At 48.3% G+C, this 13,191-nt stretch overlaps 1 protein-coding gene across 2 annotated transcripts in view; it reads left to right on the top strand.

Moving 5' to 3' along the window:
- The first annotated feature begins 3,175 nt into the window (after positions 1 to 3,175).
- DCPS (decapping enzyme, scavenger) overlaps positions 3,176 to 13,191 on the top strand; it is a 41,566-nt gene continuing 31,550 nt past the window's right edge. The window contains exons 1-2 of one of the 2 annotated variants that reach the window (XM_068978695.1): positions 3,176 to 3,438; positions 5,141 to 5,315. In XM_068978695.1, the coding sequence (XP_068834796.1) occupies positions 3,238 to 3,438; positions 5,141 to 5,315 (376 nt within the window). In that variant the 5' untranslated portion in view covers positions 3,176 to 3,237. Of the gene's footprint in view, positions 3,453 to 5,133; positions 5,316 to 13,191 lie in introns of both variants that reach the window. The other variant, XM_068978694.1, reaches the window with a different exon arrangement.

Here is a 13,191-nt window from a genome sequence, read left to right as displayed (position 1 = left end):
TAAATGGGGAATATTCAAGAGTATCCAATGGTCTTGGTAGAAGATATGAAATTTTCCTCCAAGTTGATTCTGCCAATTTCTGTTCCTACCCTGTGTGTATAAGAGTTGCCACTTTTTCATGTTCTTGCTAACAATTAGAATTATCAGGTTTTTAAATTTTTATGTTTTGCTGCACTACACAGCTTTTGGGATCTTACTTCCCTGACTGGGGATTGAACCCAGGCCCTGGCAGTGAAAGCGCTGAGTCCTAAACACTGGACTGCTAGGGAATTACTTAGAATTATCAGTTTTTTAGGGCTTCTCTAGTAGCTCAGACAGTACAGCATCCGCCTGCAATGCAGGAGACCAGAGTTCAATCCCTGGGTTGGAAAGATCCCCGTGGAGAAGGCAATAGCAACCCACTCCAGTATTCTTGCCTGAAGAATTCCATGGACAGAGGAGTCTGGTGGGGGACAGTCCAGGGAGTCACAAAGAGTCAGACACAACTGAGTGACTAACACAGACACACAAAAACATCGGTTTTTTAAGTGTGTGTTAGTTTGGTGGGTGAATACTGGTATCCTGTTGTCATAATATTCTTTCTTCTCTTTTGCCTTTATTATAAAAAATATACACTAAAAGGAAGGAGGCAATTTGACAAATCCCTGTATACCTATCACCCAGTTTCAACAATTACGAGCTCAGAGATAAGCTTTTATTAACAATAACCCTACACATAAATTACCTCCAGATCCTTTGAAGCAAAACCTAGGTGTTATTTTATTTCTAAATATTTAAGTATGTCTCTCTAAATTATTAAAAGTTTTTTTTAAAAAGATATGACCACAATATAACAGTATCTTTTAAAGAAGTTTTATTTTTTAATGTAAACACTTCTATTTGCAGTTTGTGCTTTTTGTGTCTTCTTTGGGAAATCTTTCCTACTCTTGTATTTTGTTATAGAAGTATTTTACATTTGGTTCTTTAATCCAGCTGGATGTTTAGATGTTTGTTTGGGTTTGTTTTTGTTGCTCCTGATTTGTAAGTCAGAGAAACATTTCCCCCATTTGAATGGCCAATCTTTACTAGCGTCCTTCCTCCCCCACTGACTGTGCTGTCTCTGGTGTTTTTGTCATATATCACACGCCTAGGTTCTCCAGGCTCTTTCCTTCATCTGTTCATGTACCCTGTGTCAGTGGCACCCTGGCTTACTTACTGTGGTTGTTAGTAAACCTCAATAATTTACAGTCAGCTCTTCCCACTTCTTTTATTCCTCAGAATCACTTCAACGCTTCCCGTTCCTTTATTCTTTCATATGAATTGTTTATTCAGTGTGTCAGATTCCAGGAATGGGCCAATTAGTATTTTTATTGGACTTACATTGAGAGATTAATGTGGAAATAGAGGTTTTAATATTTTATAAAAATGTTATGACTCCATTTCTTTGTCTTTAAATGTATTTCAATAAACTTTGTATAAATCTTTTCCATATTGGTCAGTCACATTTTTTATGAGATTTATTCCTTAGCATGTCATATTTTCTGTTGCTAGTGAAAAAGGTATTTTTTTTTATTTTGTGCTGCAAAAAGCTTTACTTTTTCCATTTGGTCCAAAGCTTGAGAGAGGGTGTTAAAAAGCTGCCTAATGGCTGTAGAGAGGGGCTTCAGGCAGAAGCCCTGATGTTAGGGGGCTCCTAAAAGGCCCCTGGGCTCCAGAGGTTCCTAGTCTTGCTTGAGGGTTAGCCTTTTGAAGAGATATTCGTCCAGTCCTGCCTGGGGATCAGCCAGCCTGTGAAGGTTGGTCAGGTGGTTACCTGTCTTCTTGATGAGTTTCACCTCCTTATCTAGGGAGTGGTTCTCCAGGAAGTCACAGATGTGGGGGTTTGCACGGGCAGAACCCAGGCCATGCAGATCCAAATGGCCTGCTCTAGGTTCGTCTCCAGGAGAAGGGCAGCTTCAATAGTGTCCTGGGTTTTACCCCACTCCTCTTGAGACAGCTTCTGCACCTCCAGGAAGAGGGTGCAGCCGCTGCGCTGGCTTGGCATTTTCAAGAAATGCTTGAGGGCCCTCGCGCTTCTCCTTGGACAATTTACAAAAGAAGTGGCCCACACCCTCCAGAGCCACCATGTTGCAGTCCAAATAGAAGCCCAGAGAGAGGTAGGTGTAGAAGGCCCGCAGTGTAAGTGACTGACAGCGGCCACCACCTCGGTGGTGTAATTCTGATCAATCTGGGAGCTCATGGTTGATCAGTAATAAGGAGTTAAGCTCCAAAAATGGTGGTGGCTGGTCCTGGTGATCGTGGACAGCTGAGTGACTGATTCTGAAGGCTGCCACTGGAAAAAAGATTGGAGGGTGGTCGGAGGCTGGAGCGAGGGGCATCCCTGGGTCTGTTCTATCCAAGCACTGTTGAAGCGAGACAGATCCGCGAGACTGCAGAGGGAACTACGAGTTATTTTTAAATTATACTTTTTGTCTGTTATTGGTGAGCTTCCCTGGTGATTCTGCCTGCTAATGCAAGAGACACGGGTTTGATCCCTTGGTGGGAAAGATCCTCTGGAGAAGGGAATGGCTACCCACTCCAGTATTCTCGCCTAGAAAATCCCATGGACAGAGCCTGGAGGGCTACAGTCCATGGGGTTGCAAACAGTCAGACACAATGCAGCAACTAAACAACAACAAGAGGTGAACACTAAAAAACTGGCTGAAATAGATTTTTCAGTTTGAATTCCTGGATCATGTAGGCAGTATGAATCTAAATTCTAAACCTGAATGGAAATTGACCTGTGATTACAAGTTTTCAGGATTTTTGTTTTTCCCCCTTCTCTCCAGAGCCAGATGTTGAGGCAGATAAGTTTCCTATTTTTTGTTTCCTCCAGTGGGACAGCTTTTAAAAAAATTTCTAGGTAGTTGGCCTTTCATTGAGGTGGTGGCCCTTTAGAGATGTTGCAGAGAAATTATAAATAGAAGTTTTACATGGCAGTCTCTCTAGTTCTCCTGTTTAGAGACCTACTGCCTTCTCTCTTCCCTCAGCACCGGCCTCCACGAGGGCGGGCCAGCACAAGGGCATCAAAGACAAGTAAACCCGAATTAAAACGCTGGATGGGAGCAGGTTCCAGGAATCCGAGCTCCTAGGCTCCTTAGCGCCGGAAGAGCCCCTGGCTCTGGGCACGAAGCACGTCGGGAGTTGTAGTCGCCACCCCTGTCGGAGGTGGGAGGAGCTTGCGAGGTTTGCGCAGGCGCACACCTCCCGCCCGGCAGCATGGCGGAGCTAGCCCATCCTCAGAGCAAGAGAAAGCGCGAACTGGACGTCGAGGAGACGGAGGCATCTAGCACAGAGGGAGAGCAAGCGGGCGTTGGGAATGGTACTTCTGCCCCTGTCCGCTTACCTTTCTCCGGCTTTAGGGTGAAAAAAGTGCTGAGGGAGTCTGCGCGGGACAAAATCATTTTCCTGCACGGGAAGGTACCAATAGGCAGATTCGGGGAGGGGATACGGAAGCGGGTGACCCAATCGTCGCCTCGGAGGCGGATTTTTTTTTTTTTTTTTTAAATAGATTCTTCGGAAAATACCAATCGCATTCCTGCGTCGGGGGAGGCAGAGTGTACTAAAATGCATCGGAGGGTTGGTTGGTGGAAGGGACAAGATTATCCGTGAAATTAACTAAGGGAATTAACACGCGTAGGGCTAAATTTCCTAATTACTCTTTTACTAAAATAAAGAACTAACACCAGTAGAGTGTATTGCCGATTAAAAACCACATGTTGAAGTCCCTAAGCATTCATCGTTCATTCTTTAAACCTGTAAGATGCTAGTGAACGTGAAAGTGATACTCGTTCAGTCCTGTCCGACTCTTTGCGACCCCATGGGCTGTATCCCACTAGGCTCCTCTCTCCAAGGGGTTCTCCAGGCAAGAATACTGGAGTGGGTTGCCATTCCCTTCTCCAGGGGATCTTCCCAACCCAGGGATGGAACCCACCTCTCCTACATTGCAGGCGGATTCTTTACTGTAAGGTGGTAATTCAGTTCAGTCGCTCAGTGGTGTCAGTCTCTTTGTGACCCCATGGACTGCAGCTCACCAGGCTTCCCTGTCCATCACCAACTCCCAGAGCTTGCTCAAACTCATGTCCATGGAGTTGGTGATGCCATCCAACCATCTCATCCTCTGTCAGAAGCTAGTAAATGTTGCTGGATGGTCTTGTTCATCCAGGCCCCAGGCAGTGACATAGAGACTGTGGGAGGTTTGATCCTTGCTCTACAGGACTCCACCCCAACAGGAGAGACAGTTGATTCAATTGCTGGTCCAATTCTACATGTCATGAGCTGACAGGCCAGCACTGATGAGAATTACCATCTTTGATCTCCAGGAATGCACAGTATCTTCCAGTAGGCAGACACCGCTGGCTCAAATACTATGTGCTCAGCTTTCTAGCAGGGACTCAGGAGAGACCAAAGACCACCCCCAAGAACTAGTGAGGAGGCCGTCAGAGGGTTCTCCAGAACTCCTGGCAAGGGCTTTCACTTTTGAGCTCGGGGGAACCTGAGGCATCTGAGCCCATCTCTGTGTCTCATTGGCCATGCGGGAGCCTAGTTCCCTGACTAGGGATGGAACCCATGCCTCCTGCATTGGAGGTCCGGAGTCTTAACTACTCGACCACCAGGGAAATCCCTGCATCTCTTGTGTTTTAGCAAGGTTCTGTCTGGTTCTCTGAGCCTACCTGTCTTCAGTCTGTGGTGCCTGCTGAAGATTTTAACCAAGAGAATCTTTGAGCTTGAAGCTAGTTGGGATACCCAAGAGATTCTACTTTCTGTTTCAACGTTGACTGTGTCACTTTGGGCAAGTCACTTAATCTTCTCTAGACCTCAGATTCTTCATCTGTAAAATGGGGAGAATTTGACAGAGGCCTTGTGAGCCTAAAAGAGAAGATAGCGGAGAAGCTTTGCATCTTTCAGAAGAAGGACGCCACAAGGATTTGGGCTGATGAGAAGATGTCTTCTGTGGGAGAGGAAACATGAGTACCTTTGGCTAGACTTCCCCAGAGGGAAGACTGCAGGGAAGGAAACCCCGAGTGTTGGGATTGCAGAGGCCCTGGGAGTGTTTACGTTTGCTCTCTGGGCCTCCCCTGTGGTTCTGCCTCTGGGCCCACTGATGGTGTCTCCCCCACAGGTGAATGAGGCATCTGGGGACGAGGATGGGGAGGATGCTGTTGTGATCCTAGAGAAGACGCCATTCCAGGTGGACCAGGTGGCCCAGCTCCTGAAGGGCAGTCCTGAGCTCCAGCTCCAGTTCTCCAATGATATCTACAGCACCTATCACCTGTTTCCTCCAAGGCAACTCAGTGGTAAGACGGGAGTGGAGGTGGCTGGCTGTGGGCAGAGTGCTGGTGGGGAAATAGGGGAACAATGACCACTCCACTACAGACTTACGTGTTCCAGTTCCAGTGGCCCCATGTGGAAGGATGAGGGGATGCTTGGCATTCTCTGAAGACATTTTTGGTTGTCAGAACTGGGGAGGTAGGGTGTTGCTGGTTCCTAGAGGATGGAGGCCAGAGATGCTGCTAAATAACCTACAAAGCACCGGATGGGCCCCCACAACAAAGAAATGGCAATGTTGTCAAGGCTGAGAAACCCAGCTCCAGCATGATGTGCTTTGGGGCGGGAGTGTGATTCATAGGAATAATGGTGATTATCCGTACTTCTTAAACCCTTTCTGTTGTACTGGCCACCGGTTTTAAGTATTCTACATGTCTCATTGTATTTAATCTTCAGGACAGCCCTATTTTGGTAGGACTTTACAGAGGAGGAAACTGAGGTTTGGGAAGGTTAAGAAGGTTGTCCAAGATCACACAGCAAATAGGTAGCAGAAAAACTGAGATCTTTGATTGACCAAGGAGTTGCTTTCACCACTTGGCTATGGAATGAGCAGTGTGCCGGGTGCTGTAAGATCAGTTAGTTTCCGGAAGGAACTCACTGTCTAGGGTGGGGGACAGGGAGTGTAGTTGAGGAGGGACTTGAGAAGGGGAGGATTTTGTGGGTTAAGAAGCAGAGATTTGTGGTCATTTATGGTGCCTGAAACACAAGACCTTGTACTCAGTCCAAATGTGATGTGGGACCAGGCAGGCCTTTCCTGCAGAGGTTGGGGAGGCCAGCCTTTCTTCTTCTGGGGGAAATGACCTGAGCTGTGTTATGGGCAGGCCAATTGATGTGTACTGAGGTAGGATATCACTTTTGATCTTTTGTAGTTTTATTACACTTGAACTGAGGGGGAAAAAAGGCAGAGATTTGGGGTTTTTTTCTTTTAATGATTTCTTTTTTGGCTGCCCTGGTTGACATGTGGGAGATCTTAGTTCCCCAACCAGGGATTGAACCAGCGCCTCCTGAATTATAAACATGGATGCTTAACCACTGGATCATTAGGGAAGTCCCAGAGATTTGGTTTTGATCACAAGTATTAATACTTTTTAGTTTATTAAGAAGAACTGATTCATTCTAAAAGACCCTGACACTGGGAAAGATTGAAGGTAAAAGGAGAAGGGGGCGACAGAGGATGAGATGGTGAAATAGCATCACCAACTCAATGGACGTAAATTTGAGCAAATTCTGAGAGATGGTGGAGGATAGAGGAGCCTGACATGCTGCAGTCCACGGGGTCACAAAGAGTCCAGCATGATTTAGTGACTGAACAAGAAGAGGAAGAATATTCCATGCCAAAAGCTATACATGCTGTGAAGTCTTTTCCTTTCGATGATTAGATTCAGGAGGCAGCTTTGTGGAAAGCATGCGGGAGGCTGGTTGGCCTTGAAGGTTCCTTCCAGCCGGGAAATCCTGGGATCTGCTTTGCAGCACAGGGCAGTCTTCTAATATCCTCTGTCTTTTTTTGCCCTCCAGCATTTAGGAACAGCTTGGCTTTACAGATATCCTGCCACAGTCTTTTGGATAGGTGTAGTCTTTTCTGTACCCCCAAGAAAGGGTGCTGTTGTTGTCCTTCAGAAATGTATGTGAACACTTGATGTGAGACAAGCAAACCTTTCATCAGTTCAGTTCAGTCGCTCAGTCGTGTCTGATTCTTTGCGACCCCATGAATCGTAGCACGCCAGGCCTCCCTGCTACTGCTGCTAAGTCGCTTCAGTCGTGTCCGACCCTGTGTGACCCCAGAGATGGCAGCCCACCAGACTCCACCATCCCTGGTATTCTCCAGGCAAGATCACTGGAGTGGGTTGCCATTTCCTTCTCCAGTCCTCCCTGTCCATCACCAACTCCCGGAGTTCACCCCAACTCAGGTGCATCGAGTCAGTGATGCCATCCAGCCATCTCATTCTCTGTTGTCCCCTTCTACTCCTGCCCCCAATCCCTCCCAGCATGAGGATCTTTTCCAATGAGTCAGGTCTTTGCATGAGGTGGTCAAAGTATTGGAGTTTCAGCCTCAGCATCAGTCCTTCCAGTGAACACCCAGGACTGGTCCCCTTTAGGATACACTGGTTGGATCTCCTTGCCAAGGGACTCGCAAGAGTCTTCTCCAGCACCACAGTTCAAAAGCATCAATTCTTCGGCACTCAGCTTTCTTCACAGTACAACTCTCACATCCATACATGACCACTGGAAAAACCATAGCCTTAACTAGATGGACCTTTGTTGGCAAAGTAATATCTCTGCTTTTTAATATGCTATCTAAGTTGGTCATAGCTTTTCTTCCAAGAAGTAAGTGTCTTTTAATTTCATGGCTGCAGTCACCATCTGCAGTGATTTTGGAGTCCCCAAAAATAAAGTCTGACACTGTTTCCACTGTTTCCCCATCTATTTCCCATGAAATGATGGGACCAGATGCCATGATCTTTGTTTTCTGAATGTTGAGCTTTAAGCCAACTTTTTCACTCTCCTCTTTCACTTTCATCAAGAGGCTTTTTAGCTCCTCTTCACTTTCTGCCTTAGTTAGCACTTGTGAAATAGTAGCTGCTGTGACTCTTCTGACGTGCCAGCCCCTGTCCTCGTGCTGGGCCTCCAGAGATGAGTGACATACCGTCTCTGCCCTCTGAGGCCCATATGAGGGAGGTGGCTCCCCAAAGTTACTTGAAAAGGGGGAAATAAACCTTCAGGGTGGGGTCACTTCCTGGATATAGGGAACAGCGGTCCTTGTCAGTTGGAGCCATGTCAGCCTCATTTCCAGTCCCCAGCAACCAGGCCTACATCAAACGCTCAGTAAATGACCTCTGAAGAGTGGATCCCGCAGGCCAGCCTACCCTTTTTTTCCCCTCTGGGGGCCAAGCATTCCACAGCCACCAGGGGGCAGCAAGGCCTCAGTGTTCCTGTGGCCCGGGCCTCTGGCCTTGGTCCTCAGGCTTCTTGGCCCCGCCTCTTGAATCCTAGTCACCAGCTTATTTCTGAGCTGGCCGCCCTCATGATCGTTTCTGGTATTTCTCCATTCTTTGGCCAGTTTCTTCTGGTCTGAGGATTTGCTGTTTCCTCACTTATCTCTTCCAGGTTCTCAGCTGACCACAAGGGCCCACCATGGCGGCCCCCCTGACCCTGTTGTCCTAGGAGAGCACTGGGGGTTGGAGTCCCACCCAGCTAAGCGCCCAGACTTCCCCATGATGGGGCCAGGGCCAGTACGTGCTGTGTCTGAGCTTTCCTGTGTAGTGCAGGGGTCAAGGGCTCAGGCACACCCAGGCTGGGATCCTGGCTTTGCTCTTTACCTCCACGAGGACCTGAGAGTGTCTGTATTCATCCAACAAATTGGGAAGTTGTTGGCCATGTGACATGAAGAGCTGACTTATTAGAAAAGACCCCAGTGCTGGGAAAGATTGAAGGCAAAAGGAGAAGGGAGTGAGGATGAGATGGTCGGATGGCATCACCAGCTCAACGGACCTGAATGTGAACAAACCCCGGGAGGTAGTGAAGGTCACGGAAGCCTGGTGTGCTGTGGTCCACGTGGTCACAAAGAGTCGGACACGACTCAGCGACTCAACGACAACCGTGTGCCTGGTGCCAGGTGTGCCCGCGAGGACCTCGGACTGTGTCTCCTTTGGGCTCACGCGGGGAAGGCAGACAGCAGCAAGGAGACGCACGTCCGCACGACCCAAGAACAGGAAAGGGCTGCTCGGGCCACAGGCCAGGAACTCTGCGGACATGACCCCCGCGCTGGGGCCAGAGCGATGGAAAGGAACCAGCTGTGCAGAGAGCTGGTGAGGGGGCGGGGAGAATGTTCTGGGCTGAGGCTGCAGCACGTGGTCTGGGGGAGGAGAGGAAGGGAGAGGAGGCCGCTGTTTCAGGAGCCTGGTGGGTGGGTGCTGACCAAGGTGTGTGAACCCAGATGAGGCTGGGGAAGTTGCTGCAGTTGTCTTCTTGTTAAATTAGGTTAGCGCCTGAACCCACGTCAGGATAAGACAGGAAAGGGCATTGTAAAGTTTTTTAACCTCTACCCACAGTGAGAGGATATATTTTACATTTTGACGCAGCCCAGGGAAATAAATATACGTGAATTGAAGGGAAAGAAAAAGTTCACAAAACAATACCTTTACATTGTGTGACACGCTCTAGTATATTCATCTTCATTCCAGTCTTGTCTGTTTCCTTTTTTTTTAAATACTGGTCTTAACCTCCTAAGTTAATTTAATCACCACTATTCTGGTTTATGACTCACTGGGATAAGGCATATAAAGCCCTTAGCAGAGTGGCATATGGTGTGTATTCACAAATGTTTGTCATCTTTTTATTATTTTCTCACCTCTAAAATTACATGAGCCTTAAGTGGAACAATATATGTAACATATGGAGGAGTGCCTGGCTCTGACCATGGGTGTGTTTCCTTTGTTCTGCCGTGGCCACATGGCCAGTGTGAGGGCCGAGCGGGCCAGGTGGCTGGGTCCAGGCGGGTAGAGGCGGGGTCGCCTCCTGCTCTCGCTCTCACGCTCTCGCCGGTCAATGGAGCCCTTTCATTGAGAGCTGCGTTTCCTTACCTGGGGAAGAAGGGGCAGACAGTAGGGAGAGGGGTGTGACTCAGAAATCCAGACTGCCTCAAAGAAGGCCATTGTTTTTCTGCTGTTAGAGCAGGGGCGGGGGATCTCAGGTTCAGGGCAAAAGGCTTCTGTGAGTGAGTGAGGCTGGGCCACCGAGAGAGTGATCCCAGGAATCGCATCGTCTCGTGGCTATAGGGAACTCCCAGAACTCTAGCCCGGGTGCTCAGTCGTGTCCAACTCTTTGCGACCCCGTGGACTGTAGTCTGCCAGACTCCTCTGTCCATGGGATTTCCCAGGCAAGAATACTGGAGTGGGTTGCCATTTCCTCCTCCAGGGGATCTTCCTGACCCAGGGATTGAACCTGCGTCTCTTGGATCTCCTGTATTGGTAGGCGGATTCTTTACGAATGGCTTTACCTGGGAAGTCCCAGGAACTCTTAGCTACTGGCCTGGTGTTCCTCCTGTGCCCTGTGCAGAGGCAAAACCCAGGCTCTGGAGAAGGAGCACGTTAAAAGGCCAACCACTCCTGGAAGAGTTTTCCTGGCAGCACAGAAGAAAACTAGAAACAGTCCAGATAGCAACTGACAACAGAGTCTGTAAGTAAATCCTGCATGGACTACTTCTCCATCCAGTGAACACTGAGGAGCTGCGGCTACACGCACTCTTCCTGAAGGATGACTTCCCCGCACCACCCCCAACCCCACCCCCCCCTCCACCCCCTCACCCCCACCCTGCCTCCACCCCACCACCACTCCCCCTGCCACCCAGGGGGCAAGACAGAAAGTATGAGTTGCAAGATTCCAATTAGATAAGGTTGAAAAACAAACAGAACTGAACAATACACTGCTTAGGAATGCACACAGGCCTCATGAAACTAGGAAGATAAAAAAGAAATGATCAGTCCCTAATTCAGCAAAATGATTATCCCTGTTGGGGGTGACGCAGAGTTCAGGTATTATTTGTTTCTAGGGCTGTGTGCTCCATAAGCGGATGTTCCTTCAGGTCTTTAAATGGAATATATTTTGTATTTATGGACATATACATATAAAATATTTGTGTACTTAAGGACTGAATAACTCTCAACATCCGTACATGTGAGAGTTGGACCATAAAGAAGGTTGAGCGCTGGAGAATTGATACTCTCGAATTGTGCTGGAGGAGACTCTTGAGAGTCCCTTGGACAGCAAAGAGATCAAACCAGTCAATCCTAAAGGAAAGCAACCCTGAATATTCTTTGGAAGGACTGATGATGAAGCTGAAACTTTAGTTCTTTGGCCACCTGATGAAAAGAGTTGACTCACTGGAAAATCCTAATGCTGGGGAAGATTGAGGGCAAGAGGGGAAGGGGACGACAGAGGAAGAGATGGTTAGGTAGACTCAGTGGACATGAGTTTGAGCAAACTCCAGGAGATAGTGAAGAACAGGGAAGCCTGGCGTGCTGTAGTCCATGGCGTTGCAGAGTTGGACACCACTTAGCGTGACTGAACAACAACATATATGTGTGTGTGTATGTATACATATATGTGAACATAAAATGTATGTCTATGTGTATATACACATGTGTTAATATGTGCTGTATATTTCCCAATTAAAAATGAAATGCTGGCAGGTCCTTAGAAGGACTGAGAATATACCCTGCTACATTATAGGCCTCTCCCCTCGCTCTCCAGTTTGGTTTCGAGTCACTCTTGCTGAAAGTGAATGTGTTCGACTAAGGCCCCTTCCTCCCTCCGGGTTTGGGGCACCAGTAGACTTTCGGTTCTGCTCCCCTTCTTCTGTGGACGAGGGAGCCCCGTGGTGTGCGGTGCCCACTTGGGGCCGATGCGAGCGGGCAGAGGGGGATCGCGTGTGGTCCTCCCGCCAGGAGGACAGAGCTGGCCCCAGGCTCCGTAGCTCCACTCCAGCACAGACTGGCACTGGCCTGTCACCCATCCCTTCGGGTGTCCTTGGCGGCCCTCCCAGCCCAGCTGAGCCAAAGGACAAGCGCTATCTGAACAGTGACCAGCAGAGGACGCCTGGCCAGACAGGCCTCATCAACACAAGAAATAGTCCAGACTCAGGGCCAGTGGGCGCCGCCAGGCCAGGTCACAGAATTGCTCTGAGACTCAGTTTCTCTGAATGAAAGTCCACATCAGGGGGCTTCTATGTCACAGGAGCTTGGAGAACCATCCTTTCTCAGCTTTGAATAGGACGCAGAGGAGATATTATTCATGTGGTCCTTAAAAGCGCCTTAGGGGTTCCCAGGTGGCACTAGTGGTAAAGAACCTGCCTGCCAATGCAGGAGACGTAACAGATGCGGGTTTGATCCCTGGGAAGATCCCCTGGAGAAGAAAATGGTAACCCACTCCAGTACTCTTGCCTGAAGAATCCCATGGACAGAGGAGCCTGGAGGGCTGTAGTCCATGGGGTCACAAAGAGTCAGACACGACTGAAGCGACTTGGCACAGACCGTTGTTAAAGTAGCACAGATCACCAGAATTTCGAATTTCGAATGCAGAGTCTGGACATACTAAATAAGAACGTCAGGAGTAGGCTGGGGCATTTAACAAAGTCCAGTCACGTGGTCAAATGGTGCTGAGGCTTATCTGGACAGACAGGCTCTAATACCACTCTCTCCCACCCTGGTTCTGCCTTCCAGAAGTGACTACCATTAAGACAATTTCTGGGATTTAGTGCTTCTAGTGGTTTCTTCCAGACAGATAATTGAATAATATGCTTATGCAGCTTTTCCTTGATTTATCAGATTTTGACATTATTGGTTTCCCACAGTGGAAGATGGAAGCCTGCTTTATATTTTCCTCACCCCATCTCCCTCCTTCTCCCAGTTTTTGATATTTACATTATTATTTTCAAGCTGTCATTGTTTTTTAATTGCCTTTGGAATCCTAATGTATTGAAATCTTTAGTCCTTATTCCACATACTCTGGGCTTCCCTGGTAGCTCAGCTGGTAAAGAATCCTCCTGTAATGCAGGAGACCCCAGTTCGATTCCTGGGTTGGGAAGTTCCCCTGGAGAACAGATTGGCTGCCCACTCCAGTATTCTTGGGCTTCCCTGGTGGCTCAGCTGGTAAAGAGTTCGCCTCCAGTGTGGGAGACCTGGGTTTTATCCCTGGGTTGGGAAGATCCCCTGGAGAAGGGAAAGGCTACCCACTGCAGTATTCTGGCCTGGAGAATTCCGTGGACTGTATATAGTCCATGGGTCACAAAGAGTCAGACACAACTGAGCGACTTTCACTTCCACATACTCTAAATTCTGTCACTCTGTC

Source organism: Capricornis sumatraensis, chromosome 8 (assembly GCF_032405125.1).
Source record: "Capricornis sumatraensis isolate serow.1 chromosome 8, serow.2, whole genome shotgun sequence".
NCBI classification, from domain to species: Eukaryota; Metazoa; Chordata; class Mammalia; order Artiodactyla; family Bovidae; genus Capricornis; species Capricornis sumatraensis.
Note: the sequence above shows the minus strand (reverse complement) of the source record. Positions and strands in the feature narration are given on the sequence as shown.